General features: G+C 43.9%; 2 protein-coding genes across 3 annotated transcripts; both read left to right on the top strand.

The window, feature by feature from the left end:
• Positions 1–166: 166 nt before the first annotated feature.
• gk (glycerol kinase) lies at positions 167–17,295 on the top strand. 2 transcript variants are annotated; one of them, XM_062527960.1, is made up of 21 exons: positions 167–354; positions 4,387–4,460; positions 4,686–4,792; positions 5,020–5,097; positions 5,762–5,841; positions 6,418–6,555; positions 7,143–7,252; positions 7,704–7,770; positions 8,176–8,193; positions 10,159–10,194; positions 10,327–10,394; positions 10,558–10,600; positions 10,717–10,797; positions 11,200–11,278; positions 11,836–11,932; positions 12,098–12,182; positions 12,298–12,418; positions 12,866–13,009; positions 13,379–13,465; positions 14,029–14,115; positions 15,832–17,295. In XM_062527960.1, the coding sequence occupies exons 1-21, from the start codon at positions 262–264 to the stop codon at positions 15,840–15,842; spliced, it is 1,704 nt and encodes a 567-aa protein (XP_062383944.1). In that variant the 5' UTR covers positions 167–261; the 3' UTR covers positions 15,843–17,295. The 2 variants fall into 2 exon arrangements, with proteins under 2 accessions (XP_062383944.1, XP_062383945.1); XM_062527961.1 differs by lacking the exon at positions 8,176–8,193.
• A 429-nt stretch (positions 17,296–17,724) lies between these two features.
• On the top strand, positions 17,725–26,748 carry dis3 (DIS3 exosome endoribonuclease and 3'-5' exoribonuclease). Its single transcript, XM_062528040.1, has 21 exons — positions 17,725–18,241; positions 18,514–18,671; positions 18,755–18,939; positions 19,219–19,292; positions 19,386–19,553; positions 19,693–19,857; positions 20,331–20,447; positions 20,715–20,852; positions 21,268–21,414; positions 21,534–21,650; positions 21,765–21,866; positions 22,064–22,128; positions 22,316–22,400; positions 22,594–22,721; positions 22,858–22,944; positions 23,265–23,421; positions 24,720–24,934; positions 25,132–25,300; positions 25,537–25,695; positions 25,888–26,010; positions 26,479–26,748. The coding sequence occupies exons 1-21, from the start codon at positions 18,023–18,025 to the stop codon at positions 26,545–26,547; spliced, it is 2,847 nt and encodes a 948-aa protein (XP_062384024.1). The 5' UTR covers positions 17,725–18,022; the 3' UTR covers positions 26,548–26,748.
• Positions 26,749–27,124: the final 376 nt, after the last annotated feature.

Here is a 27,124-nt window from a genome sequence, read left to right as displayed (position 1 = left end):
TACCTATTTTATTTTATTATTGATGATGGAATATTTTGTGAGGTAGCAACCAGGCTATCTGCAATCAAATGTCCGAAATGTTCCAGCAGATTTTCCCTCCAGGGGACCCTCCCATCCCATCGCACCTCCTATCTGCGTAAGTACGTCATCATTCTGCGTCACCGGCTTTAGAAGTCCGTGTGGTGTGTGGACCGAGAGGAATTAAGAAGAGTTTGCCGGGTGTTCCGGGTCAGCACTCGAACATAAGGCTGAAGAGTCTCCATGAACGGCAGCATGGCCGCCTCGCGGGACAGGATCATGTTGGGGCCGCTTGTGGCAGCAATCGACCAGGGCACAAGTTCCACGCGTTTCCTCGTAAGTTGCTGTATTTGCTTTGAATGACCAAGATGACACCACCGACGTTACCGCAGTAAGGTTAGCATGGCGCGAGTGGTGCGCTGTGTCCTCTAACAGCTAGCGAGTCAAGGTAGTCCAGGATGTCCGACCGTCTCTGTGTGTTTTTTCGTTAGTGTATATGTGTACTCGCATGCCATTACACCGTGTCCTGTAGATTTATTGCAGGTCTTGCTATCAGGATTCTGTGTCCTGGAAGCGATATCAGACGTAGGGTTCAATGGCGTAGCAATCACACTGGCATTTCACTCATTAACCACCCTGGGGCATTACATTTAAAGACGGACAGAATGCATCCCGCAGAGAAAACGATTCCCTGAAAAGATGAATTGACCCATGCTGCTAATACGACATAGGAGACCAAGAAGGCAACTGGGCTAATTGGTTATTAGCCACATTAGGTAACTGGTTAGGCTACTGTTGTTGGTTTACATCTGACTGTGATGTTTCACGACCACCCGTCAGAGCCCTTAAGAAAACAAATAAACAAAAAACTCGAGGAAACGGCTGATCGTTCGAGCTGGTCTTAACCAGATCAGACAGGGTTCGGGGTGTGTGTGTGTCGCTTTTGTTGTGTTGGGGTGCTGGTCAGTGTGTGTCAGAGGTCATTAAGGTAGGTGTGTCTGAGCCGAGGGTGTGTGTGGAGCGGCAGATGAAAGACAGACTTTCAAAAGATTCCAAAGCAGAATTGGAGGGGGTGATTGACAGCTATTTAGTCTATGGTTGAAACATCTCATTGTCTTTGGCAGCAGCTTTCCCTGAGATACTTTTAAGATTCATTCAGAAGTTCAAGTTACACCTGAAGATTGACTAATAAGGGAGAAAAGGGTTGTGTCATGGGACTGGAAATTATAGCCTTTTAAATGGGCATGCCTTGTGGTGGTGGGCAGTAGGCCTATTTGCATAGTTGGAATTCCTGAGATGTTTTGAGTAAACATCTGGTTGTGTTTATCTGTATAGTTAATACTGAAAACAGTTGAGCAGGTTAAGAAATGAGTTGAAGCTTAAGATAGTTGACAATATTCCAGATAGTGTGATGTTTGGCCTAACATGCCATTATCTGTCATATGGCACCACACAGATCACTGGTTAAGTTCTATCAGTGTTAGCAGTGCAATAAAAAGGTGTGCCCTACATTAGCCGATGCAAAAGATTAGATGTGAAGAGATAACAGAGCTTTTATGGTGTATTTCTGTAGTATTGTACTTTGATTACTTTGCCTTACCCAAGAGTTACCCAAGGCATGTTTTTGTTATTGTTCATAGTGGGCAGTTTATGTTGATGTTGTGTTACGTTGATGTTCTGTCAAAATATTTATTAAAGGAAAATATTATGGACACCTCAGGCATTATTTAGAATAATTATTTAGAATCTGAATGTAACATTTTATTTAAGTGTTTAAGATGGTGTTTTGGGCCCCCACCATCAACTTCAAGGCAGCGTGGCCTTGTCTAATCCTGATCCTAACTCTTGCAGCTCGGTGGGGGCCCGAATAGATGGGTGTAATCTGAGAATCTCTCTCAGCATGAGAATGGGGATAATTGTCAGTTTTGGAGGTGTGTCTCAGAGAGGAACAGGATTGGTCTGTTGGTGGGGCTGGTCTAGTGATCAGCAAGACTACTCCAGGGGAAGAGAAGGGTTTGTTTTGAGCTCAACTTACCAGCTGTTTTCAAGGAAAGCATCAGGGCATTCTTGTTTAGGGTTGTGTCTCATCAGTCATCACTGTTGCTCAGTCTCACTGGATGTAGCCATCACCCCCTCTGTTGGATTGCACAATGTATGCATTCATAGAAGTGCAGAATGCGTTCATGTTGCTGCCTACAAAAGGCATGATTCATGGGTGGTTGAGAGGGATCTTATTCATAAGCATATGAATGCACTAGGCCTGCCACAAGAGCAGTTTGGACGGGTCCAACTTCCAAACTATGTAGACCTGTGTGTTTTTATTTACTTCTATGTCTGAGATCAGAAAGTGAGCACCAGCCTAGCCAGTGCTGATACGTTTTTACCTGACCCATTTGGAGATCCGATCCGATGTGTGAAATATAGACCTGAATTGTTCATTTTAGCTAGGTTAAGTAGTGTGACTTCATTCATATCATAGCCAAGAAAAGACATTCAACAAACAAATGCAGCCCTTTTTTAAGTCTTGGGACAATCCAACGTGCAGTCATTCACATACTTCAAACTGGTCATTGCAATGTAGGATTCTGCGCTAAACCACAAGTGAAGCAACTCATCCTCCCCTTTGTTTCACTCTGCATCCCACTCTTTCTCAATCTCTCTTTCACACACACACACACATAGGTTGTGCTCGCACGTACGCGCACGTATAAATATCCTGCACTTTCCTTACCTCTCCTAGGGAGAACATTCGCAATATCTCCGCTTTTCTTGCCGAGCAGCATCTGAGCTAGAGCCACGGACGGGCTGATAACTTTCTTGAATTAGCCAAGAGTGAAAACCAGTCGCGTGCGGCGAGAAGCACGGCAGGCTATTGTAGTGTGTGGCAATACAAATGATTGACAGCGGAAGGATGTCAACAGACCCTCCACACTCTAGTTGTGCGTGCGTTTGAGACAGAGAGAGGTTGAAATCCCACTTTAGCTTAATGCAAAGCCTATGGGCCATCACACGCACTTCGGCATGGATTTACAACTCGGAACATTTATCTAAGGATTTTGGCCCGACCCACCTGCAATGCCCAATACGATCTCAAATCGTGGGTCAACCCCCAGTCGGTCGGCCCATCACTACTAGCAGCTGAAATGTATTTTTAGACACATAGCACAGCAGCAGGAGGTCTGGCCAATCTATCTTTGGTTGGCTTGGATGCTCAACAGAGAAACAATTGATTCATGGTTTAAAATAAACGCTGTGTTTTGTATTGTTTTTATTTTGCTCCAATTATCTTCTGTTAACAAAACAAAAAGGCGTTCGCAACAAATGGACGATCCTGAATGTCATTATTGCACCACAGTTAGTTAGTGGGGTCTGCGGCATCATAAGATCATTTCAATCTTCCTTTGTGTTTATATCCTGTCAATGTGTATGGATTCATGTGCATGTTTGCCAGTGCTGACCTTTGGCTTAAGCACTCCAATGGGAACTTTACTCACCTAATCTGCTTTGGCCAGAGACCTGAGTGCTGTCCTCTAGGCAGAGCCAATGGTGATGCTGGGAGTGATGCTGAAAATATTGACTTGTGGAGGGGTGGAGTGGGCTGTGATGGGGAATGTTTTTAAACTCATGTGTGTGAAAAAGTTTTGTCTTTTTGTAACCCTTGAGGCCTTGGGTGGCTCTCAAACTCTCTCCTCGATCCTCGATGCTTGGTCCTCGAGGGGCGTTCCCGCTGATCTATTAACTAACGCTGGATAGACTATCCCATTGTTGCCGCCCCATCATTCTCTATCTAGATCAGTGAGTATGAGGATCGAGGAAGGAAGGGAGGGAGGGCGTATAAAAGACCAAATGAGTCACTCCTTGACACACTGAACTGATCTTTCCCTAATCTGTGGGTGCGTGACCTGCCCAATAGCCTACTGCAGAGTGAACGCTAAGGGTGTGCAATGCATAAGCTGTAATACTAAATGAAGCTGCCCAGCAGTAGTGGTTTGCATCTCTTGTTTTGATGTCTTAAGTTGTTTCAATTTTGGTCGATGGTGTTCAGGGTGTAATTAGAAGCTGTTTGTTCAGCTGCTCACGTTGGCACCTTTGACAGATGACACGACTGCTGACCTGTCTCTTCAGCAGGTGTTGATGTATTGATGTATGGTGGGGATGTGTGAAAACACGGGCCTGGTTGGGGTTGAAGAAAAGTACGTCTTAACCTCACTTTCTGACTTGATGTCTGTACCTCTGTCTCCCCACTCCTTCCTCTCTCTTCCTCTCTGTCTTTCTTTCTCTCTTTCTTTCTATCTCATCCTACCCTCCACCATCATCTGTCCTCCCATCCACCCTCTCACCCCTTCTCGGCACCTTCCAAATGTTCAGGTCTTCAACGCTAAGACTGCTGAACTTCTCAGTCATCACCAGGTGGAGATCAAGCAGAGTTTCCCCAAGGAGGGGTAAGTGCACACAGAATACAGACTGAATAACATGTTAAAATAGGCTCGCTTCTGTCGCCTGTGTCAGCAAAGTCCTGTCTGATTGATAAGTGAAAAATGGCAATAAACCCTTTAAACCCAATAAACATGTAGGGGAAATATAGTAAAAAAAAAGGCTACTGATAAACTCCACACACTATCTCGTCTAGCCTGCTGTTGTGTGATGAAGTGGTGTATTGTTTGCAGATGGGTGGAAGAGGACCCAAAGGAGATCCTGCAGTCTGTGTACGAGTGCATGGACAAGACCTGTGAGAAGCTCACCCAGCTCAACATAGACATTTCCAACATCAAAGGTATATGCTTTATGATTCCCTCATATCGAACCAGGGTCAGGTCAATGAGGTGTCTGATAACCATTGTGGGTAACACTTATTGTAACCTTTCTTTTACTGTCTATGATTATAATTTATCAACTGTAAGCGAGGTTCAAGCTGAAAAGCTGTTTGTTCCTTGACAGCTTAATTAGCCACCAATTAACAGAGCTTTTTTCCCCCCCTCCAATCGTTTTCTCCTCCTTTAGCCATTGGTGTGACCAATCAGAGAGAGACCACGCTGGTTTGGGACAAGGAAACCGGAGAGCCGCTGTATAATGCCATTGGTGAGTTTCAAGAGGTTTATGTTTCGGCACTCGGTGCAGTCCTGTCATTGCCGTGTTTGTCAACGAGCAGTGTTAGTCCTGTCAGGCCTGAAGGGAGGCTTCACGTTGCAGAGCAAAATACCTATGATTTACAGTGTGTGCGCTGCGGCACGCACCAGAGTAGCAATGCGCGCAAAATGCTGCTAGCGCTGTGCTTTGCTAGGCGCAGCGGGCATTGAAGCCATTGAAAATAGTGTGTTCCATCGCACAGTGCTGCTGTTTGCGCGTGTAGTGTGAACGCTCCCCCCACTCCCTTAAAGGGACACTTCACCGATTAGCATTGAGCTTTGTATCTTTAAAAAAAACAGTCATGTTTTTGAATGGACGTGCATCATTCCCTCAGTTTGCCTTGAGATGGGAGAAATACGTATTTCAATGAAACCCATAAATAGGACTTCCTGCTTTCAATGATGTAAAATTATGATTTTTACATCATTGAAAGCAGGAAGTCCAACATTGAAATCCGTATTTCTCCCATCTCAAGGCAAACTGAGGGAATGATGCACGACCATTCAAAAACATGACTGCTTTTCTAAAGATACAAAGCTTAATGCTAATCGGTGAAGTGTCCCTTTAAGTCTGCCAGTGAACTCAGGCATATTCTAACTTTGACAAACTTCCGCAGTTTGGTTGGACCTGCGGACTCAGTCCACGGTGGAGAGACTTATCAACAAAACCCCCGGAAGGAACAAAAACCACCTCAAGGTGAGCATGGCATAAAACTCTCAGATAAGCAGATCCACAAAAACCTTTTTGTTGTGTAAATCATATCTACCCCACAGACACACAGTTTTTGCGACACTCTTGCATTTGTCAAACATGTACAATCTCGGTACCTAATAGGACTGCACTATGATCGCAGTTGGAATATGAACCAATGCAATTACCTTATCACAAAGGCTACTAATAATCATGTCATAAATATCACATTTTGATCTTCATATCATCCTCCTTGACTGTGCCACTTCTGATTGGTGAGCATGCCTAGTGTGTGAGAGGCAGAACACTTCTGATTGGTCAGCTTCTCGTGCACTAGGGATGCTCACCCACCAGAAGTGGCACAACGTGGAGACATTTGGAATATTGAACTGAATCAATTCATTGGTGTTCAAAAAAAAAAATCACAACGTTAGATGGCAGTTAGATATTTCCCCTCGATCATACAGCCCTAGCAAAATGTCTTCATCACAACTTCATCTAAATCCATTGCAAAATCCGTTTCCCCGGTATATACGGTATGAGCATGAAGTAAGACATCTGTCTGTCTTCTCTCCCTATCAGCATAAGACTGGCCTCCCAATCAGCACCTACTTCAGTGCGGTGAAGCTGCGCTGGCTCATGGACAACGTGGACGAGGTCAGCGAGGCTATCCTGTCGCACAGAGCCATGTTTGGCACCATCGACTCCTGGCTCATATGGGTAAGAGGGAACCCGCCTGCTCGTGAGCGTAACGTTGCGGGAGAGCGGAAGGTCAGATGGGTCACGCGTTGGGTCATGCGTTGGGTAACCTCACTGAGGCTGATTGGCATCGACTGGTGAGAGGAAAGCTGTCTGGTCGACGCAGCCAACCGCTGAAACTTTCCTAAGATCCTTGGAATTTTTGTGGTTTCGAGCCAGCCAGTCAGTCATTCAGTTTATTGAGAATAATACACACATTGTGGATTAGCACATAGTTTTGGTAGAGTTTATTATGCTAGTCAGAATTACAGGGGTGAATATACAGTACTGCAGTACTGTTTCTATGTCCGATTTAGCACTGGAGACACTCTAGCCACCGATCACAGCTTATCGCGATGCCATAAACTCAGATAACTAGAGGTCTCCACCCTTACCAGATAATTTTGATAGCCTCTTCTGGCCAACTTGGCTGACCTTTACAAGAATGTGAAATGAAGACAAATTTCCTTGGTAAATGGGTGTGTAACAGGGATAGGTTTCCATGTTGCGTGTGTGTGACTGTTATTCCTGTGTACGTGGATGTAATGAGGTCATTGTTCCTGCTCCAGTGCCTAACAGGTGGGAAGAAAGGAGGGGTCCACTGCACAGATGTGACCAATGCCAGCCGCACCATGCTATTCAACATTCACACCTTGGATTGGGATCCTGAACTCTGCACGTGGGTACACACAAACACGAACAATAACAGTCAATTGTTTAACATGATTTTGCACATCATTTATGTTTATACTTAGTGTTTAGCACACTTTAGTCCAAAATGACTTACAGTGACATCAATCAAACATTGCATTAACAGTAAAATTGACAGTTTAAAGTATCAAAGTCATGTAGCCTAAATAGAAAATAATGTTGGTAATATTGGTAATAGATGACTAAAATGTCAAATAAAGGTTTACAATGAAATAAATTAAATTGAACAGAATTAGAGCTATAGCCATAAACATACATAAAGCAAGACTGTGCAAGAATTAAATAGTTTGATACAAGAGAAACAGAAAAGTCATGAAGATCCCCAAAACTATCGCTAGTATGAGGAGCATTAGGAAAATCACTCCACCAACGAGGAATCACAACTAATTTCTTTTTGAACGCACTCTTTGTGTAAACAGATATTTTGGCATCCCAATGGAGATTCTTCCCAGAGTCAGGAGTTCCTCTGAAATTTACGGTTTAATGGTGAGCCAGTGGTCCCGTATATAGTTTCTTTGTGTTGTTTTGTCTGTCTGTCAGTCTGTCTGTCTGTTTTTGTCTGAATGACATTTTTTTAACATTGCTTTGTCCTTCTGAAAGTCAGCCATAATATAGTTTCTACTGTGCTGGTTCCAGTCCAGTCACCCTGTCGTAAATGATAAACTGTGTTGGCATGATCCTTGCCCTCCTGAGTGAAGGCCGCAGCGGGCAGTAACTCAAATGTATTTATATCCTCCTCAGTGACAGTCAGACGCTGGCTGTGAGTGAGTGTTTCCTATTGGTGTGTGTGTGTTTGTGTGTGTGTGTGTGTGTGTGACGGGCCGTATGCTTGCGTGCGCGTGTGTCACAAACCTTTTCTTGTGTCTTGTTCCTCTGCGCGGACTCTTGTAGAAAATAAGCTCTAGTGTGGTGAGTAGGCCTTCCTTCTCCATCTCCATGTGCTATCGCCAGCTTCGCCGAGCAGCTGAAGCCTGTAACCCCCCACCCCCACACACACACACACCTGCACAACCTTTATCACCCCCTCGCCATTACAGACGTGCATTTCCAATAGAGCACCCCAAATGCACATGAATGGTGAATATCAGACCATGTTGAACCATGTATGAAGCAACACACACACACACACACACACACACACACTCTGAGGTAGAAACTTGGTTTGTGATCATGTGAGCACACACACTTAAAGCAACTTTCCTGCTGACCACAGCCAGGCATCACTTCCACTAAGCCAGTGTAGGCACATTTCACATTTTCTGGCCTCAGATCAGATCAGGTCCGGTTCTGTTTGGAAATGCACTGGACGCTGGATGTGTTGGATGTTTTCTCTGTGGCTGTGCTGAAGTCCTTCTGGCACTGGCCAATGCCTGGCACCTGCTGCACTCCCCCCCCCCCCCCCCCTGCTCGTGCCACTGCCCCCCCTCTATACAGGCCATGTGCCACTGCCCCCTTGCACTGCAATGTCACTAAAGCCCAGACTGGTCCTGGAAAGATCAGATGTGTATGAGACGTGCTTTAGGACGGGCTCCATATATGGTTGCACCTCATACAATGAGAAGAGCTCATAGTATGAGTCTATGATCTCTTGTTTCATTCACACATGGTAAAGAGCACCTTTTGTCCTCCAGTATTATGCTCTGTACTGTGGTCTCCCCTCCATTTGTTTCCTCCCATTTTGGCCATGACTATATTGACAGTGCTGTCAGTATTCATGGCATTGAATCCTAAAAGAATGTGCGGTCATAAAGACCCCCCCCCCCCATACATGTTCATTTCCCTTGGAGCCGACCTCCCTTTGATGTCCTTCGGTCGTCATAGCCACTATGACGTTCTGTGGTTTGGTCCTTGTGCCCTTACGCACATGTGGTGAACAACAAGGTGAAAAGAACAAGATTTGTGTCGCACAAGTTTGCGAGCCTATAGGCTCTTCTCATTCGTCTTTTTATCTATCCTCCCTTCCTTCCATCCTCGGTCCCCCGGCTCATTCCCACTGATCTATAAAGAAGACCGGATAGACTATCCCATTGTTGCTGCCCCATCATTCTTTGTAGATCAGTGGGAACGAGCCGGAGGATCGAGGAGAGAGGTTGAGAAGGGGCCTAGGTGTTCACAGTGCATGTTGCTCTTAATTGTGTTTGGCTAGTATTGTGTGTCAGGTGATGCTGGTAGAGTTTAGGGCTGGCTGATTATGGCACATACTCACTATTCTTTCGGTCAGTATTGAGATCAAACTTATTTAAGCCAATTGCTTGGTGACGATGGACACACTATCTAGTTTCTGAATGCTAAAAAAAGCATATTTAAACACTGAATAAAAATGTTGTTTTTAAATATAATTCAATTGGAAAAACATGATGCATGTAGCAAAGGTTATTTATACAATTGTTACCACTGAAAAACTGTTCTGGATTTATACTTTGATTCAAAACGACAACATTAATGCAACACAAAATGTGGAAATAATTGTTTTAGCTCAATTATGCTCTTTTTATAATTGTTTGCAGTTGATTCAAATGGGTTATAATTAAAATTTTATTAGCTACACAGCCATAATTCATCTGCTGTAGAAATGTAAATGTTTTGTATGTTGCTTATGTTTTTGCTGGTCCGTGTTCAGTCTACACTAGTGTTCCACCTGCCATTTAGCTTGGGATCGATCTCATTCTGACTGGCATGTTGACATGTAGCAGCTGTGTTGTTGGCAGGTCCTAGAAAAAGTTGGTATTCATTGTTCCGATATTCAGAGTAGTACAAAAATCGTGCTCTGCGCCCATTTATAATTGGCCAAACAGTAGGAATATAAAATTGAGTTAATTTCATGTTTAAGTTGTTTTTTGTTTCTAATTCAGCATTTGTCTCTCTTTCATACAGAAATCTGGCTGCTTAACTGGAATTCCCATATCAGGCGTAAGTGGTCCTCCTTTGCTGTTACACTGTTACACACCCATTACACCACAGCCATTACACCACAGTCAGTACAACATATTGGAGTCAGGCTTTAAAACAGTGCGTGTGTATGTGTGTTTCTCTGTCTTGTAGTGTCTGGGAGATCAGTCGGCAGCTCTTGTGGGACAAATGTGCTTCCAGGATGGTCAGGCCAAAAACACGTGAGTCTTTCTCTCTCTCTCTCTCTCTCTCTCTCTCTCACTCTCTTCCTGCTGCAGTGGTCAAGCTGTCCTTTGGCTGCACAGCTGTAATTTTAACAGCTTCACTGATTAGAGGCTCAGCTAACCCCAACACATCCTGTCTACACTTACTCTCTTCCAATAGGTATGGAACTGGCTGTTTCCTGTTGAGGAACACAGGACCCAAGGTACTTAGTTTAATTATACAAATTATTATTTTTTTATTGGCAGATTTTAGAAGCATGAAGTAATCAGACCTTTGAGAATATAATGTTTTTGTCAATACTTCCTCTCTCTTTTTCAGCCAGTAATGTCAGACCATGGGCTCTTGACAACCGTAGCATACAAACTGGGTCGAGACCAGCCAGCGTGTTATGCACTAGAGGTACGTGGCTACCAGTATTAGCTTTTTGTTCTTTTATTGTTGAATTGTTCTGATATACATGTACAGTACTCACAAAAAGTGGGATATCTGGCTTTCATGTGAAATTTATGAAAAATGTAAAAAGTTCAAGCTACTGTGGCATTAGATCATGAAAGTAATGCATTTAAGTAGAAGCATTCAATGGTGATTTCCTCAGCTCAAACAATTTCTTGGAAAAAAAAGGCCAACAAATTTCACCTGAAAGCCGAATATCCATGACTGTTTGTGAGTAGTGTATATAGTTTGTTCTTTAAGTGTTTAAAATTGAGATGTACATGGGTTTTGTTTGTCTTAATGATCATTCCTGCGCTATGAGAGTAAAATCTGAGCATGCCTACAAGTGTTGTGTTTATGTCTCCTCAGGGGTCAGTTGCGATAGCAGGGGCTGTTGTGCGCTGGCTGAAGGATAACCTGGGCATCATCCAGACCTCCTCCGAGCTCGGTGGGTGTGCCTCTTCTCGTCTCCTCAGCCTGATCAACAGGAGGTTTAGTATCTAGCCTGGCCCTGCAGTAGAGGGAGAAACTGCGGTGAAAAAGACCCTTTTTAGTGACCTTCAGGAGCTGGGTTTCGGGGGAGTGTTGGGCTGGGTTGAGATCTGTTCGGAGGGAGAGGTTTGTCCTGCTTGGACTCCTCGAGGTCATCATTCCTGCAGCATTCCAGGGCGGGGAGGTGAGCTGTAGGTGGCCACAGGCAGTACATCTGATTTGTTCAGTGTAGTGTGTGTGTGAAGCACTAGGATACTATCTGTATCTACTACTTTTGTTGACATACAATGTGGGCTACATGTAGGTCAAAAGACTTTGTGTCAGCTGAGATCAGTATCTGTTGTAGGTTTTGCAAATGAATGAATCACAAGTGTTGCATTGCTTCCTTTTGTTTCCTTTTGCATTTTGAGATGGTGTCCCTCCCTGGTGGGTGTGGCCAGGTGGGTGATGTGTACATGGGTGCATTTTGTGTTCTGAGATGTGCTGACAGGTGATTGGCTTGTTTGTCTACAGAAAAACTGGCGGCAGCTGTGGGCACGTCCTATGGATGTTACTTTGTTCCGGCGTTTTCCGGCCTCTACGCACCTTACTGGGAACCCAGTGCACGAGGGTGAGTGGAGGAGGGGGAAGATGTGGCGGGAGAATGGTGCCTTATTAGTGGTCTATGAAATGTTTTGGATCTGCTGCATAATGGGGCTTGTCAGTGGTCTGTTATGCACTAGAAGTGGTTCTCATGGTCTCTTATCAATTCTCTGATGTTCTTCCTCTTCTGCAGAATAATCTGTGGTCTGACTCAGTTCACCAATCGCAGCCACCTTGCTTTTGCAGCTCTGGAGGCTGTGTGCTTTCAGACCAGAGAGGTAAAGTGTGTGTGAGGTTGTGGGTGTGTGAGTTTGTGAGTGTGTGGGTGTGTTGTGTGTGTTGAGTTCAGTGCTAATATGTGTGTGTGTGTGTGTGTGTTCCTGTGTCCTGCAGCTGATGGATGCCATGAACCAGGACAGTGGAATCCCCTTGACTCAGCTGCAGGTCGATGGCGGGATGACCTCCAACAGACTGCTCATGCAGCTGCAAGCTGATATACTGTGCATCCCTGTTGGTATGTGTTACCACCCCGACACCCACTTGTTATGTTGAACAAGTACAAGTACAAGTACATTTAACTGTGGTGTTACCGTACTCCTGTAATGACATGTGTTTAGTCGGGTACATATGGACAACATTCTGTCCTGGTTTGAACAAACCTCATTGTAGATGGTTCAAAGAAGGAGTAGATCCTATGCGCTTCTGCAAGCAACTGGTGCATCCACGGCAGGGGACAAGTTGATCAAAAAGAGGAGGATACCGAAACAGCACAGTTTATAAGGCTTAATGTTTTTTTTAATGCAAAGGTGCACAGCAAAAGACTAACGTTTCCATGTGGATCACATCTTCGTCAGAGTCTGTTGTTCTCCTACTAGATTGGCCCCTAATGAACTAAAACACTGTTTAACGTAGACCCTCAGCACTGCTACGTCACCTGACCCTTCTGCTGTGCCCGTTGCAGTGAAGCCCTCCATGCCCGAGACGACGGCGCTGGGCGCTGCCATGGCAGCAGGAGCCGCCGAGGGCGTCAGCGTGTGGAGCCTTGACCCCGCTGACCTCAGCGAGGTCACATCCGAGAAGTTTGAGCCGCAGATCAACCCGGAGGGTACGTCAGCATCACGCGCAGTTGCCGGCCGCTCACCATCACAGCTTCCGATAGCGTCCCAAAGTATCAGCTGCAAAGCCACTGGTCATAACACAACATTGAACAGACCAACAGTTACATATTCATTCAACCTTTATTTATTCTCGGAAAGTCATTGAGGGTAGCCCTCATTTTCAATGAAGCCGAGATTACAGAAACAATGGAGGAACAAGAGATGTTCAAATAAGATAGTAATAAGAAAATATACATTACATTATAGAGGAGGAAGGGGAAGTAGTAATAAGTAGTAATCACAGTTTTACGTCCCATAGAATAGTGTTGGTGTTGGTGTACGTTTGTTACTCTGACCGTCGGCCGTTTGTTTTGCAGAGAGTGAGTTCCGCTATGCGCGCTGGAAGAAGGCCGTGCAGAAGTCCATGAACTGGGAGACCACTGAGCCCGTTGGGAACGGAAATGGTGGGTTCTGCTCCTTCTCCTCCCCTCACACTCTTGCATCCTTTTGTCTTGCATCCTAAAATGGTCTGACCAATCCCCTTGGCTAAATCACTCTGATTTGCAGTTGTGTAAGTGTTTGCATTTTGTTTGGACATCTGAATAGAGGCATGATGTATAATATATATATATTTTTACTGCAATAAAATAGATTCTTTTTGCAAATAATTTTTTAATTACTTAAAATGCTTACATGTTAAATATTTACATATTTTATCTGTGATTGCATGCTATTTTTTGCAGTTGATTTTCAAACGAAGCAGTGCTAACTTAAAACGGTGCAGACCTTGCTATCTATGTCCTGCAATCAAAAGTTACGAAGCTAAGCTGGTCAGAAAAATAGCCTATTAGCGTCGAACAGACTCGAAATGATGAAAGGACGGTCTCTGGTCTCTGCTGCAGCTGCTGTTGCCGTCCATCTTGTCTTGTGAAACAGCTGATTAGGAAGCCTAGGGTGCTGATGATGTGTTTCTCTCTCCTGCTCACCCTGTTTGATGTGGACCTCGCTCGTTCTGGACGGCCTTCAGAGGAGCCTAATATCTTCAGTAGTATTCCTCTGGGCTTTTACATTCTTGGTAGCATGTTTATGTTAATTGGAGCTAAATACATTGCAGGTTAGTGACATTGTGAGACATGAAAGATGTGCAAGTAGACACCGTTGTGCATGTCCAAGGGCTCAGCGACTGTGTCTGTCTGTGTTTGTGTGCTACAAGTAGAACAGGCCTGCATGTCTCGAAGATCTCAGTAATAGAATTATAATGTAAAACTGATAAAAAATAGTGTGCCAAATCCATCTGATTTCAATCTCAAAGGGCAGTCAGGATTTAAAAAAAACTATGAAAATTGTTAGTACAGCGTCCATTTGAATACATTCTTTATCTGAATGCCTTTACTTCTTATAGAGGCGGTAGCCCTCAAAAGAAGTGTTTTCTAGCCATCTTGATGATGCCAGACAGCACTTTCATCCTTCATTTTCATCTCACACAGTGAACCTGCCAATCAATCCGTGTAGGATTTCTTTGTTATTTGGGCCTAGTAGTTAAATCTGACGCAGGTTTGGAGGTGCATCAGGAAGAACTAGAACTGAGATTCTGAACTGAATTTCTAAATGTTGGATTTGGAACATATCAGCAAACGGGACCTGTTTTAGAGCCTGTTGTAGATCCTCATGAGAACCTGTTTGTAGATCCTCATGTGAACCTGTTTTAGATCCTCATGAGAACCTGTTTTAGATCCTCATGAGAACCTGTTTTAGATCCTCATGAGAACCTGTTGTAGATCCTCATGAGAACCTGTTTTAGATCCTCATGAGAACCTGTTTTAGATCCTCATTAGAACCTGTTCTAGATCCTCATTAGAACCTGTTCTAGATCCTCATTAGAACCTGTCACTTGCGCTCTGCCTCCACTCTGCTAACATCCTGCTGCTTTGCATCGTCCTGCTTCATGTCTTCTTTAACGCTGGCTTGTCCTGCTTCATGTCTTCTTTAATGCTGGCTTGTGAAGGCAGATAATGAAGTAACCAGGTGACTGGGCTCTTGAAATAGCAGTGTGCGCGTGTGTGTTTGATCCTTGGCGAGGCAGGAGGATGCCATGCCATGCCACCTCACATGAAGTCACCTTTTTTTATCATGATCCGGTTCATCACATGTGCACTGCCTTGTTCAGTCACCTAGTTACTCTTATCTTAACTCCTGCCATCTGCTGTTTATCATGTACCATGCTTCTCTATGCTTCTCCATGCTTCCACTTGGCACTTTCTTCCCACAGCATTTGTGTTTGTCTATAATCAAAAGCAACCATAGTTGCTTAGCTCAACTAACATGCTAGTAAGTTCAGTATCTACCTGTCAAACCTGTGTCGAATGTCTGTGTTGCTGTCTGAAATTTTCTGATTGTTATGATGGTTAAGTCTATACTTAGCAATCATCAGTTTTAATGGGCTAATCCTGTTGGCAAGTCTTCCACATACCATGTTTGTGCATAGAAGGCATCTTATGTGTACAACAATGACATGCATGGTTGCCATGTTGATAAATGTAAAGGCACAAGCCCCTACAGAATATGTGGGTTTGTTGGTATGAGATTAAAATTAAACGAAATCCAGTACATTGTTCTCTTGTGTTATACTGTATATTTGGATATGGATTGACTCCACAGATAAATCCAATCTCTGTTTTAGACCCAAACTGTGGATACTTTTCTGATTCTTTTTTTGCCATAAATATGACCCAGACCCAGGTTTGATTGGCACTCTTGTGCTGATATTGACTTTGACCTCATTGTAGTCGTTGCAGTAGTTTTTAACTTGTTCTTTTCTCCCATGTTTCAGGGCACAAGTAGGCCACTGGATGACGGAAATGCACTGTGGGAAGTAGTGGGCTCCCATACATCTGTCATGCACACATACTGCCTACAGACACTACAATCCCCCCCCCCCCCCCCCCCCATCCCCACCAGACCCTCCCAACTCAACTGTGAACCTGAACTTTTGGGCCCGGCAGCAGTGAAGTGAGAAAAAGGCCCCCTAAATGCTGAGGCCTGGATCTGAATGCACGTGCACACACCTGAACGTGCACCTGAGCCAGGGGATCTGTGTGTTTCAGACATGAATTTAAGGAAATAAGGGACCGTAGACTGTGTGTGTGTTTGTGTGTCTGTGAGAGAGAGAGAGAGAGTGTGTGTGTGTGTGTGTGTGTGTGTGAGAGAGACATTTAATGATGACCCCAGTAACAATTTTATGGTACAATCAATGAACTTACTTACTGGTACATGCATTTCTTGTTCTCCTGAAGTGTGTGTGTGTGTGTATATATATGTGTATGTATAGGGTTAAAGATGGGTTTCATGAACAATTATAAGTTTGTCAGTAGTCCTGGTACAAAATGTCTTCCAAATGAACTGAAGTTTATGTTTTTGATTAACTACTGTTTCTTGCTTTTTGGAGATTTGTTTTTTTTTATTTGTTTGTCTGTTTGTTTTTAACCTGGAGAGGCCACCATATGATTTTACGAAGGTTGGACTGATTTGTGCCACTAACTGATGCACTGTTTACCAAAACAGCAGAAGGACTTTAGCTGGATCATCTGAAAAAATAGAATTAACTGCACTTTAGGAATCCTCTATTTTTCAGATGTGGAACCTCTAATAATAGTTTTGAATTGTTTTTAAACTTACAGTTTGTCCTGCTGTAATAGATTATTTCTCCTGAGAACTACTTTGTACAAATATTGAGAATGAATGACCAGAGGCTATTGTCCTGGGGACCGAAAATATAGCCCCCTGCTGGCAAATCTTGAAAGTTACTTCTGAGAACAAAACCGACAGTCCAGAAAATTTTATCAGCTGGTCAGGTGCATAATTGTAACACACTGAATCATACTGTGTCAAAGATAACTTAATGCCAACGGTTGTTGAAGTTATTCATTGGACTTACTTGAGTATGATTTACCAGGAGTTCAGGACTGAACAGGGCTATGACGTACAATGGCAATTTGCTATGGGTTGATATCTGTAGTGTACTTGAAGGTTTACCCCCTTAGGAAAGCATGACAGTGGCCAGTATTCTTTGACCAGAAAGCAGTGAGAATTCATGTATATTTAATGGTTAATTTATGTTCACTGTTAACTGTGGGTAGACATTTTGTATGCAGTGCTGGCATGACAAATCAATTGAACTGTCTGAAATGTGTCATTTTAAATGCAGTCATTTTGAATTAAGTTTTTTTTCATTAATTTGTTTTCTGCCTGTGCTTATTGCTAAATAAAAAAAAAACTTTGGTGGTAGCATTGTAAATGTGGCTGGCAGCCTTTTATTTGGGTAGCCAGCACAGTATGAAGTTAACACCTAACATATTGGAGAAATGTAATTCTATCTTTGATTTTTTAGGAACGTTCACGTCACATTAGATGCCAGTGATGTTGAGACAGAAAGTACATGAGATGATCATGAATAAAATAGGCTAGCACATCATGAATGTAAAGCCTAATGTGAGCCACATGTCTGATCTAAATGTAATACAGAAAGCTACTCATCAATTTAATAGAGATGGCCTGATTGGCAGATTGGCAGAAGAGAGGCTAATATTTTGTTCTGCTGTGAAAGCATTAGGAATAGGATTATGACATCCCACTAAAATAATTCACTTCATTGAACAACCCATCCAAGTCTATTTGACTTCCAGTACAGTAGATGGCGCCAATCATGGTTATACTGCCTTGCATTTGAAGAAGAAGCTTGGTGCGCCAACCATAGTTATGTGCAGAGTTGGGACAAAGTTGCGCAAATATAATGGTCAGTATTAATCGTGGCACAAATTATATAAAGAGCACAACATATTGTCTAGGTATATAACCTACTGGCCTATAAAGAAAACTACCTCGTAGTTGTAGCTGTAGAGTAGGAGTGATTCTCATTAGTAACCCAGTGAAAGTTTGTGTTGTCCAGAACTCCCCGCGTGGCTTTCTAATGTTTACGAAGCTGTCGGATGTGAGCATCTGACCAGACTTCAACACTCTTTGCCATGCTGAAGTCCAAAACATTCGTGAAAAAGACCCGCTCGGGTGGGATACTTAAAGTAGTCCGTGAACACTACCTCCGAGATGACATTTGGTGCGGCAGTGAAATGTGTGAGGATTGCAAAGACGAATCCCCAGTTCTCGAAAAGGACCCATGCTTGGAGAGCAGCCTGTGTACATCTCCTCACTATCTCATTCCGGACACAAACGTTGTTCTTCATCAGGTATGTTGTTATCATTAACACACCCGCATTCTCTTTCATTATAAAATATCTTTGTAAATCTATTATAATTGACCGGTCAGTAACGTTATCTCGGACAAACCAATGCACCTGAACACTTCACGAATCACGATACTGTGGAAGAGCTGGCTGGAGGACATTTCAGCATATTGTCCAGGCAGCATCATTAAAGTCTACGTTTCATTTGCATTTCTGGGATTGCTAAATTCCCTCGACCAGGAGTCGTGATACCTTATACATCATTCCTTTCTTAGATCGATGTTTTGGAGGACCCGTTGATTAGGAACGTCATCATCTTGCAGACGGTTCTTCAAGAAGTTCGTCACAGGAGCGCACCAGCCTACAAGAGAATCAAAGATGCAATCCACAACAAGGAGAAGCATTTTTACACATTCACAAACGAACATCACCGGTTAGAATCTCATCTAATCTCATCTTCGATGGTTTGTTGAATATGTCTGCTGCCTGTCCTAAATGTATTACTATGTTCTGCAGGGAGACCTTCATTGAACGTGAGCCAGGAGAAAGTGCAAATGACAGAAACGACAGAGCCATACGCGTAGCGGCACAATGGTACAGCAAGCACATACCAAACAGTACCGAAATAAAAGTTGTCATGCTGACAAATGACCGGATGAATAAGGAGAAAGCAGAACAAGCTGGCTTGCTCGTTTATAAATGTAAGGCATTGTCATTTATGTTTTGTTTTTTTGTCTCTCTTACATTGACATTACGAACATATTAAAAGTAAAGTAATTGATAGAGTCCAAATATCATTAATAGATTAAGTAAAATGTAGCAGAATATAGCAATCATAAACATATACAATCCAAGACTATGAAATAGATAGATAGATACTTTATTGATCCCCAAGGGGAAATTCAAGAATGAATTTATCCATCATGAATCATTCATGAAAGAATCATTCATCCATAATGAACTGCACTCTATTCATCCAGGTGAGGAGTACATCAAGAGTTTGATTGCCAATCCTGAGCTTGTGGACCGGCTAGCCGCAACCTCTGATGAGCAGGTTTGACACACTTTCCAAACTCCTGATCAGTATTCCAAAATGATAAGCTGACTTGTTTTCTCTGAAACGTCTTATTTGTGTTTCTTCCTCCAGAATGATATTACCACTTCAAGGATCATATTCCCGGAGCATCTTCCACTGTCTCAGATTCAAGCAGGTATCAAGAGTGGCAAATACATCCAGGGAACGTTCCGAGCCAACAGAGATAACTACCTGGAAGGGACTGTCTTTGTCCATGGGGAAGGAGATGAAAGCACTGAGGTACTCGTTTCCAGTTGAAAGATCAGGCCTTGTGTTTTTTGAGTAAGCTCTCCTCTCTGAACAGATGAGAGTAGTGAATTGGTGACATTGGTATGCCTTCATAATGGTTGCTGATCTTTGATCAACTGCTGTTCTTTAGATTCTGTTGCAAGGGCTTCAGAAGCTGAATCGGGCCGTGCATCAGGATGTGGTCGCCGTGGAGCTGTTGCCGCGTGACGACTGGGTAGCACCGTCTGCAGTGGTCCTGCAAGACGACGGGGCTAAAGGCGAGGAGGACGAAGAAGAGGAAGAGGAGGAGAAAAAAGTGAGATTAGAACTCTTTGGAACCAAAACCATCAAACTGTGTTCTTCTTTTACCTTTCAAATCTTTCCTGTTCACTCCTCCCTGCACAGTGGTGCTTTCTGTAAATGTTGCCAAATGAAAACTCTTTGGTGACCATAACCAGTAGTAATGCCACTGTGGAACAGCTGTGTTGTGCTTGACTTGGATCCAAATGTCCATCAATCCGACTGCGCTGAGTGAGGGGAAATGGAATTAGTACTTGCACCACATTTAATGGGAAATGGAGCCACATCCAGGTCTAGACTCACCAAACCTGTGTACAACAGCCTTCAGTTCAGCTCCAGTTCTGTCTGATTGTCTGAAAAGAACATTCTCTGATATGTTGCTCAGCTAAGTTTCTCTCTGCAACGTTCCAGTGTGCTCAGGACTAGAGTATTGATGTTATCAGGATTTGAAGTGCATCTGCTGTAATGTGGGTATGATTCTGCTTCCAGCTGCAAACCAAAAAGGTGCATCGAGACGCTCTGAAGCCCACAGGCCGAGTGGTGGGCATTATCAAGAGGAACTGGAGGCCCTACTGTGGCATGCTGAACTTGTCCCAGATCAAAGAGGTAAGAGCTTACTCCTGAATTTCATATCCTATGTTATGATATCTCAGGCTTTCATTTAACCTCCTGATTTGATTGATGCCTAGTTTCATTTCTGGGATCACCTAATAAAGCTTAATCTTCAACAACATCTGGATCTTGACAGACCCTCTTGCTAAAGGCTATAATCACTCCTCTATAGGGCCTGTGGACCAGGTTGTTTATGACGCATTAACTTTGTCATTTAGTCTATTGAAATATGTGTGTTTTGCGTGTGTGTGTGTCTACCAGTCCACAAGACACTTGTTCACGCCAGCAGACCGTCGCATCCCCAGGATTCGCATCGAGACCCGTCAGGCGTCCACCTTGGCAGGCCAGAGGATCATGGTGGCCATCGACGGCTGGCCCAAGAACTCCAGATACCCAAGGGTACGTCCTGCATACACTCCTCACACGCTTGAATCCATGGCCTGTCCTAGAAAGAATAGAATAGACTAGAATAGAATAGAATAGAATATATACTTTTTTGATCCCGTGAGGGAAATTCTTTTCTCTGCATTTAACCCAATTTAACCGAATTAGTGAACACACACAACACATAGTGAATCACAGACTAACCCAGAGCAGTGAGCTGCCTGCCCAACCAGCGGCGCTCGGGGAGCAGTGAGGGGTATTAGGTGCCTTGCTCAAGGGCACTTCAGCCGTGGGCTGGTCGGGGATTGAACCGGCGGCAACCCTCCGGTTACAAGCTCGAAGCCCTAACCAGTAGGCCACGGGCCACGGCTGCCCAGAAGGCCTCCACCATCTCACGTGCTCATGCGGGTTTTACCATGGCTTTGTTCAGGGCCACTTCATGAAGAGCCTCGGCAATGCTGGAGACAAGGAGACCGAGACAGAGGTGCTGCTGTTGGAGCATGATGTCCCTCACCTGCCCTTCTCCCAGAAGGTCCTCAGTTTCCTACCTCAGATGCCCTGGGGCATCACCGACGATGTGAGTGCCTCCTTTCACTCCCAAGAGGATATGTTGGTAGGGCCATTTGCTGTCCTACTGATTCACGCTGTGGGTTTTTTTGCGAAGAACAAGTCTGACAGGAGCTTCTTCCCTTGCAGGACATGAAGATCAGGCAGGACCTGCGGCACCTGTGTGTGTGCAGTGTGGACCCTCCCGGGTGCACGGATATTGATGACGCTCTGCACTGTCGAGACCTCGAGAATGGAAACCTTGAGGTGTGTATCTGCGTGTATCTGCCTGTATGTGTTTGTATGAGTGTGTGAGTGAGTTTAGAGAAAAAGTGCTTGGATTATCAGAGCATTGTGTGATATCTCACTGGTTCTTTGCAGGTTGGTGTTCACATAGCAGACGTCAGCCACTTCATCCGGCCAGGGAATGCTCTGGACGAGGAGGCAGCCAGCAGAGGGACCACTGTGTACCTGTGTGGAAAGGTACTCCCACCTGCTTTTGCCTGCCACATATGCCTGTCCGTCCTGACTGACTTGAGTTTTGATCGGACAGTGTTAAAATTTGACTGGTTGAAACTGCAAATTTGACTGTTCTGAGCGTGTCAGATCGGGTCGGGTCGGGTCTGATCTGGTCTTACTACGTGAGTTAATTGGATCATGTGGGGTCTGTTTTGTTTCAGAGAATTGACATGGTTCCAGAGCTGCTAAGCTCCAATCTGTGCTCTCTGCGCTCAAATGTTGAACGGTAAGACACCAATAGTCTCACATCAGGTCATGAAATTAGTGAATTGAAATATGACTGATATCTAAATTGTAACAATATGAATGAACTGATATATTGTGTTGATGTGGACTTTTTTTTTTTCACTTTCATTTTTAATATTTGGACTGATCAATTCTGATGTATTGGTGTTCTACACTTCTCCATATAGACTAGCCTTCTCCTGCATCTGGGAGATGAATAACAATGCTGAAATCCTCAACACCCGTTTCACCAAAAGTGTCATCAACTCAAAGGTATTCTGTGGGAATCTTTTTAAGTCCTGTTTCTATTCTTAATTTGTTTATACGGCATGAATGATCTTGTTTAGCCTTCCTTATGGTACCTACCATCTGGTCTCTAATATCACTTCCCACCAGTGTGTGTGTGTGTGTGTGTGTGTGTGTGTGTGTCTAATATGAATTGTTGTTTTGGTTGCCATGACTCCAGGCTTCTCTCACCTACGCTGAGGCTCAGATGAGAATTGATGATGCGAACATGAATGATGACATCACCCAGAGCCTACGAGGCCTGAACAAGTTGGCGAAGATCTTGAAGGGCAAAAGAATTGAGAAGGGGTGAGGCAGTGTGCAGGGATACTGCACGTCTGCAACATACTTGGCACGTCTTCAGTGACTGTTCTTTGCTGCTGATGCATGTAGTTGTCTTGCACTCACATAATTCCTCACAGCCATCTGTCTGTTGCTGTTGCAGAGCTCTGACTCTGTCCTCTCCTGAAGTTCGCTTCCACATCGACAGTGAGACGCACGACCCCATCGACCTTCAGACCAAAGAGCTCAAGTGAGTCTTTCACCCTCACGATTCAAAACCATGGCCATCACATTTAGGCATTTGTGAAGTAGAAATATGATTTTAATGAAGCCATCATTTTGTCCATCCTGTTATATGGTAATGGTGCTGAAACGCTAAGATGCTTAGAAAGTAAAGCGAACTCACATCTAGGCTTGGCATGGTTAATTGATGCAGAATTATGGATGTCTCCTCTCCTAGAGGGGAAGTGATTCCATGGGCCATGGCAACTCTAGAAATAATACTGTCACATCCAGGCTTGGTGTGGTAAAGTGATTCATACTGACGTCGTCTTCCTCCCTCTCCTACAGGGAGACTAACTCCATGGTGGAGGAGTTCATGTTGCTGGCCAACATCTCCGTCGCTCAGAAGATCTTCGATGAGTTCTCAGAGTGCGCACTGCTGAGGAAGCATCCATGTCCACCTCCCTCCAACTATGACATACTCCACAAAGCCACCAAGACAAAGGTGGGTGCTTCTGAAACCAGAAACCACTACCTCAGAGTTTGCAGACTGCAGGACATCACTACTATCTCACACACACACACACACACTACTTAGAAAGGAGTTGTTCCTGGAGTTGCATTAGTACCTAGCCTGGAAGTCTAGCTTTTATGCCTTTAATCCGATAGGACAGTGAAGAGAATGACAGGAAGCAAGTGGTAGAGAGAGATGGGGTCGTTGCTGTTCTTGGTGAAAGCTTGATAGGACAGACGCTCATGAGTTCATGCTTTGTTTTATCGCCGGAGGATAGCCTGTGACAACTGATTGCATTCCTTGCTAGTCAACGTTAAATGACTGCAAGTTTTGTGGATTTTTGAACATTGTCATGTGTTGTCTCTGCTATTATTAACCCCCCAAACGACGGGTTAATTGCTGTGCTGTAGTGTGTGAAAGCACCTAATAGCAACATGTACAACGCACCTAGAAGCTAACGTTTTCGTTAACGTTGCCTAATGTTAGCTAACATTGGCCTAACCTTGGTTAAAGAGGTGTTGAACACAGCGTTCAAACACGTTGTTGACTTGGAAAAACTTATTCATGTTATCCACGTTTATTTGGTGTTGAGGTCTACTGTCTTATCCAGAGCAGACGCTTATCTCGGTTGAAATGTGGCTTAGGAAAGGGTAAAAAATACACACGGTCGCCCAGCTTCTTGGGATACATTGTGTCGGGGTTGCATGTACCCCATGCACACCGTTTTACAATTTAAAACTTAAAATGTCAAGAAAAAACATATAAAAACGAATGAAAACTGACCGACTGCAATGCATTTCAATGGACGTGGAAGCCGAGAATGTCCGAGTGTATTGTAGCTATATGCCCACTGTGATTGGCTCGTTGCGTTCGGGGGCGTGGTTTAGCCATAGGTGAATTGCGTGCAGAGGTCATTCTGAATAGAATTGAGTCTGGCTACATCAGGTTCATTAGTACTTTCACCACATTTGACGGAGACATATAATGCCTAAAACTAATTAGTGTGCCGTAATGTAATGTTGTGTTTCCAGACTGCAGTGTGTGTCCCTGGCGGTCATATTGTGATTGTCTTACATTCAGTATGTTTTACATTCATTTGGCTGATGTTTTTGCCCAAAGCAACTTCCATACATCAGTTCTTACAATGTCCAGTGTCCCTAGAGCAACTTGGGTGAGGGGCAGCACTTGTAGTAACTGGGAATTGAACCCTCAACTTTTCTGGCTACTGCTTGCAACACCAGCTCCTTAACCACCACGGTACCACAACCCCGTTGTCATTGCCATTTCAGGACCTGGTGATCCACACAGACTCGGCCAAAGAGCTGGCCGACTCTCTGAACGATGCCGAGATCGACGGCTTCCCCTACTTCAACACGCTGCTGCGTATCCTAGCAACGCGCTGCATGATGCAGGCCGTCTATTTCTGCTCCGGCCTGGACTCGGACTTCAGACACTATGGGCTGGCCACGCCCATATACACACACTTCACCTCACCCATTAGGAGGTGAGACACACACGCACGCATGTATGCACGCACACACGCACACACAAGCATGTCCACATATGTAATCCAACTTGTTCCATATGAGAAAAAAAGACTTTTGTGTACTGTGTATGTCTCTAACTCATGTGTTCTCTTTCTCTCTCTCACTCACACTCTCACACACACACACACACACACACACACACACACACTTGCAGGTACTCTGACATCATTGTGCACAGACTGCTGGCCGTGGCCATTGGGGCAGACAGCACCTACCCGGCGCTGATGGACAAGCACAAGCAGGCTGCCCTCTGCAACAACCTCAACTACAGACACAAGATGGCGCAGTATGCCCAGAGAGCCTCCGTCGCCTTCCACACTCAGGTAGAACATTACCACCATGGTAGCACTGGCCTTTTAAATGTGCTATAAGAGTAGATTTGACTTGACTTGGTACTTAAACGTAACCAGTTGGATTGGCTTATTTTGTACACTCTCTGTGGCAAGTGTCTTATCTTGATATATTACCGATTATAGTTTAAAATGATGTGAATCTGTTTTGATGTGTGTGTGTGTGTGTGTGTGTGTGTGTGTGTGTGTGTGTGTGTGTGTGTGTGCAGTTGTTTTTCAAAAACAGAGGGATTCTTAATGAAGAAGGCTTCATTCTCTTTGTGAGGAAGAACGCAATCATCATCCTCATTCCCAAGTTTGGTTTGGAAGGAACTGTGTTCTTTGAGAACAGAGACAAGCCCAATCCTAAAATGGTTTTCAACGAGGAGGTAAGTGAGAGCAAGCGCACCATTGGACCATCTCTACATCAGTACCGTACACACACCCCAAAGAAGAATAGCTTGCATTAGTCTAGCATTTTACAGAAATGTAAATTAATGTGCACTGTCCTTATAAATAAAAAAAAGAAATGAAATGAAATGAAATGAAAATTAAAAAGGTATTTTTGTTGTCCTCCACAGGTTCCCACGCTAACAGTGGAGGGACACAAGTTTAACATGTTTGACCGCGTCAGAGTGACCATCAGTCTGGATGCGTCCAACATTCAGAACCAGAAGATCAGGATGGCCCTCCTGGAGCCAGTGGTAAGCACTGTAGAGGATTTTCTATCTGAATGAGCTTTGACAGGTCAGCAAGGTATCGACGGGTTTATGTGTCTGGCATGTACCCGTCATTTCCCGAATATTAGCCGCAGCTTATACATTGATTTTGCAAAATTTCTTCAGCTATGAGCTTGATACAGGGGGGCAGTTAATATGATGTTAATATGGTTTTGTTTCTTTTAATGTGCATAAAACACTATCCTGTGGCTTATACACAATGCAGCTTATATGCGGGAAATTACTGTAGTTTTGTGGAAGATGCTGTAGTGGACATTTACATTCGTACCCTAGCTTTTATAGCAAGTATCCTGTATAGTATTGATGCAAGTATACTGTAGATTGTTGCCATCAGTACATATGTGTCTTCCGTATCAAACCCATGTTTGGTGTTTTTAGCATAAATGCATAGCAAGCCTAGTTCTCAAAATGACGTTTCTTTCTTTCACACAGATTCCTGGAGTGAGTGTACCTCCGCCCGAGTCTGAGCCAGAGGCCAAGAAGGCCAAACTGGATCGCTGAATGGCACACTATTTGGCCAGACCCTTTTGAAAGGCACGGCCTCTTGTTTTTTTAACTCTCTTGTGCAAAAGTCAGTGGTTTTTAGAGGCCCCTGTCTCTTTACTGCACAGCAATGAACATGTTGCTTTTTTAAAAACCTATGTCAAGATATTTACTGTAATCAGATCCAGTAAGTGTATTAAATGACGCTTCTACGTCGAATAGTTCCATTGCCTTTTGTTTCAAAATTAAGGGATTCTATTTGAATAAACAATTATTTAAAGTTTTCCAAAGTCAAAGGCCAAAGACCTTTGGTTTGGAGCAGATGTTGCGAATGGGGTTTTACCTACAGTAAGACTGTCACAGACACAGGTCTCCCATTAGTCTCTGACTATCCACGCATACTGTAATTACACATTCATTCTCAGTTTTATTTGAAACAGTACAGATGCAATTAAAATGTAAAACTCTTAGTGCATGTAATTTAAAGAGCCCTAGATTTTCTTCCCAAAGCTATCATTTTAAGAAGATGAAAAGACTCAATAGCTGGCTTCTTTAAGATTGTTCTAAGCTGTAAGCCCCATTTAGATTACATGTT

The sequence above is a fragment of the Sardina pilchardus genome, chromosome 23 (genome assembly GCF_963854185.1).
Source record: "Sardina pilchardus chromosome 23, fSarPil1.1, whole genome shotgun sequence".
NCBI classification, from domain to species: Eukaryota; Metazoa; Chordata; class Actinopteri; order Clupeiformes; family Clupeidae; genus Sardina; species Sardina pilchardus.
This window is presented reverse-complemented; position numbering and strand designations above follow the sequence as displayed.

What these genes read in the sequence shown, in the direction of transcription:
- gk (XM_062527960.1), top strand. Translation starts at nt 262, where the DNA reads ATGAACGGCAGCATGGCCGCCTCGCGGGACAGGATCATGTTGGGGCCG. An exon ending in CAAGTTCCACGCGTTTCCTC is followed by an intron (nt 355 to 4,386) that starts GTAAGTTGCTGT and finishes CCAAATGTTCAG; the next exon opens with GTCTTCAACGCTAAGACTGC. An exon ending in GCCGCAGATCAACCCGGAGG is followed by an intron (nt 13,010 to 13,378) that starts GTACGTCAGCAT and finishes TTTGTTTTGCAG; the next exon opens with AGAGTGAGTTCCGCTATGCG.
- dis3 (XM_062528040.1), top strand. Translation starts at nt 18,023, where the DNA reads ATGCTGAAGTCCAAAACATTCGTGAAAAAGACCCGCTCGGGTGGGATA. An exon ending in CTGCGCTCAAATGTTGAACG is followed by an intron (nt 22,129 to 22,315) that starts GTAAGACACCAA and finishes TTCTCCATATAG; the next exon opens with ACTAGCCTTCTCCTGCATCT. An exon ending in CTTCAGACCAAAGAGCTCAA is followed by an intron (nt 22,945 to 23,264) that starts GTGAGTCTTTCA and finishes CCTCTCCTACAG; the next exon opens with GGAGACTAACTCCATGGTGG.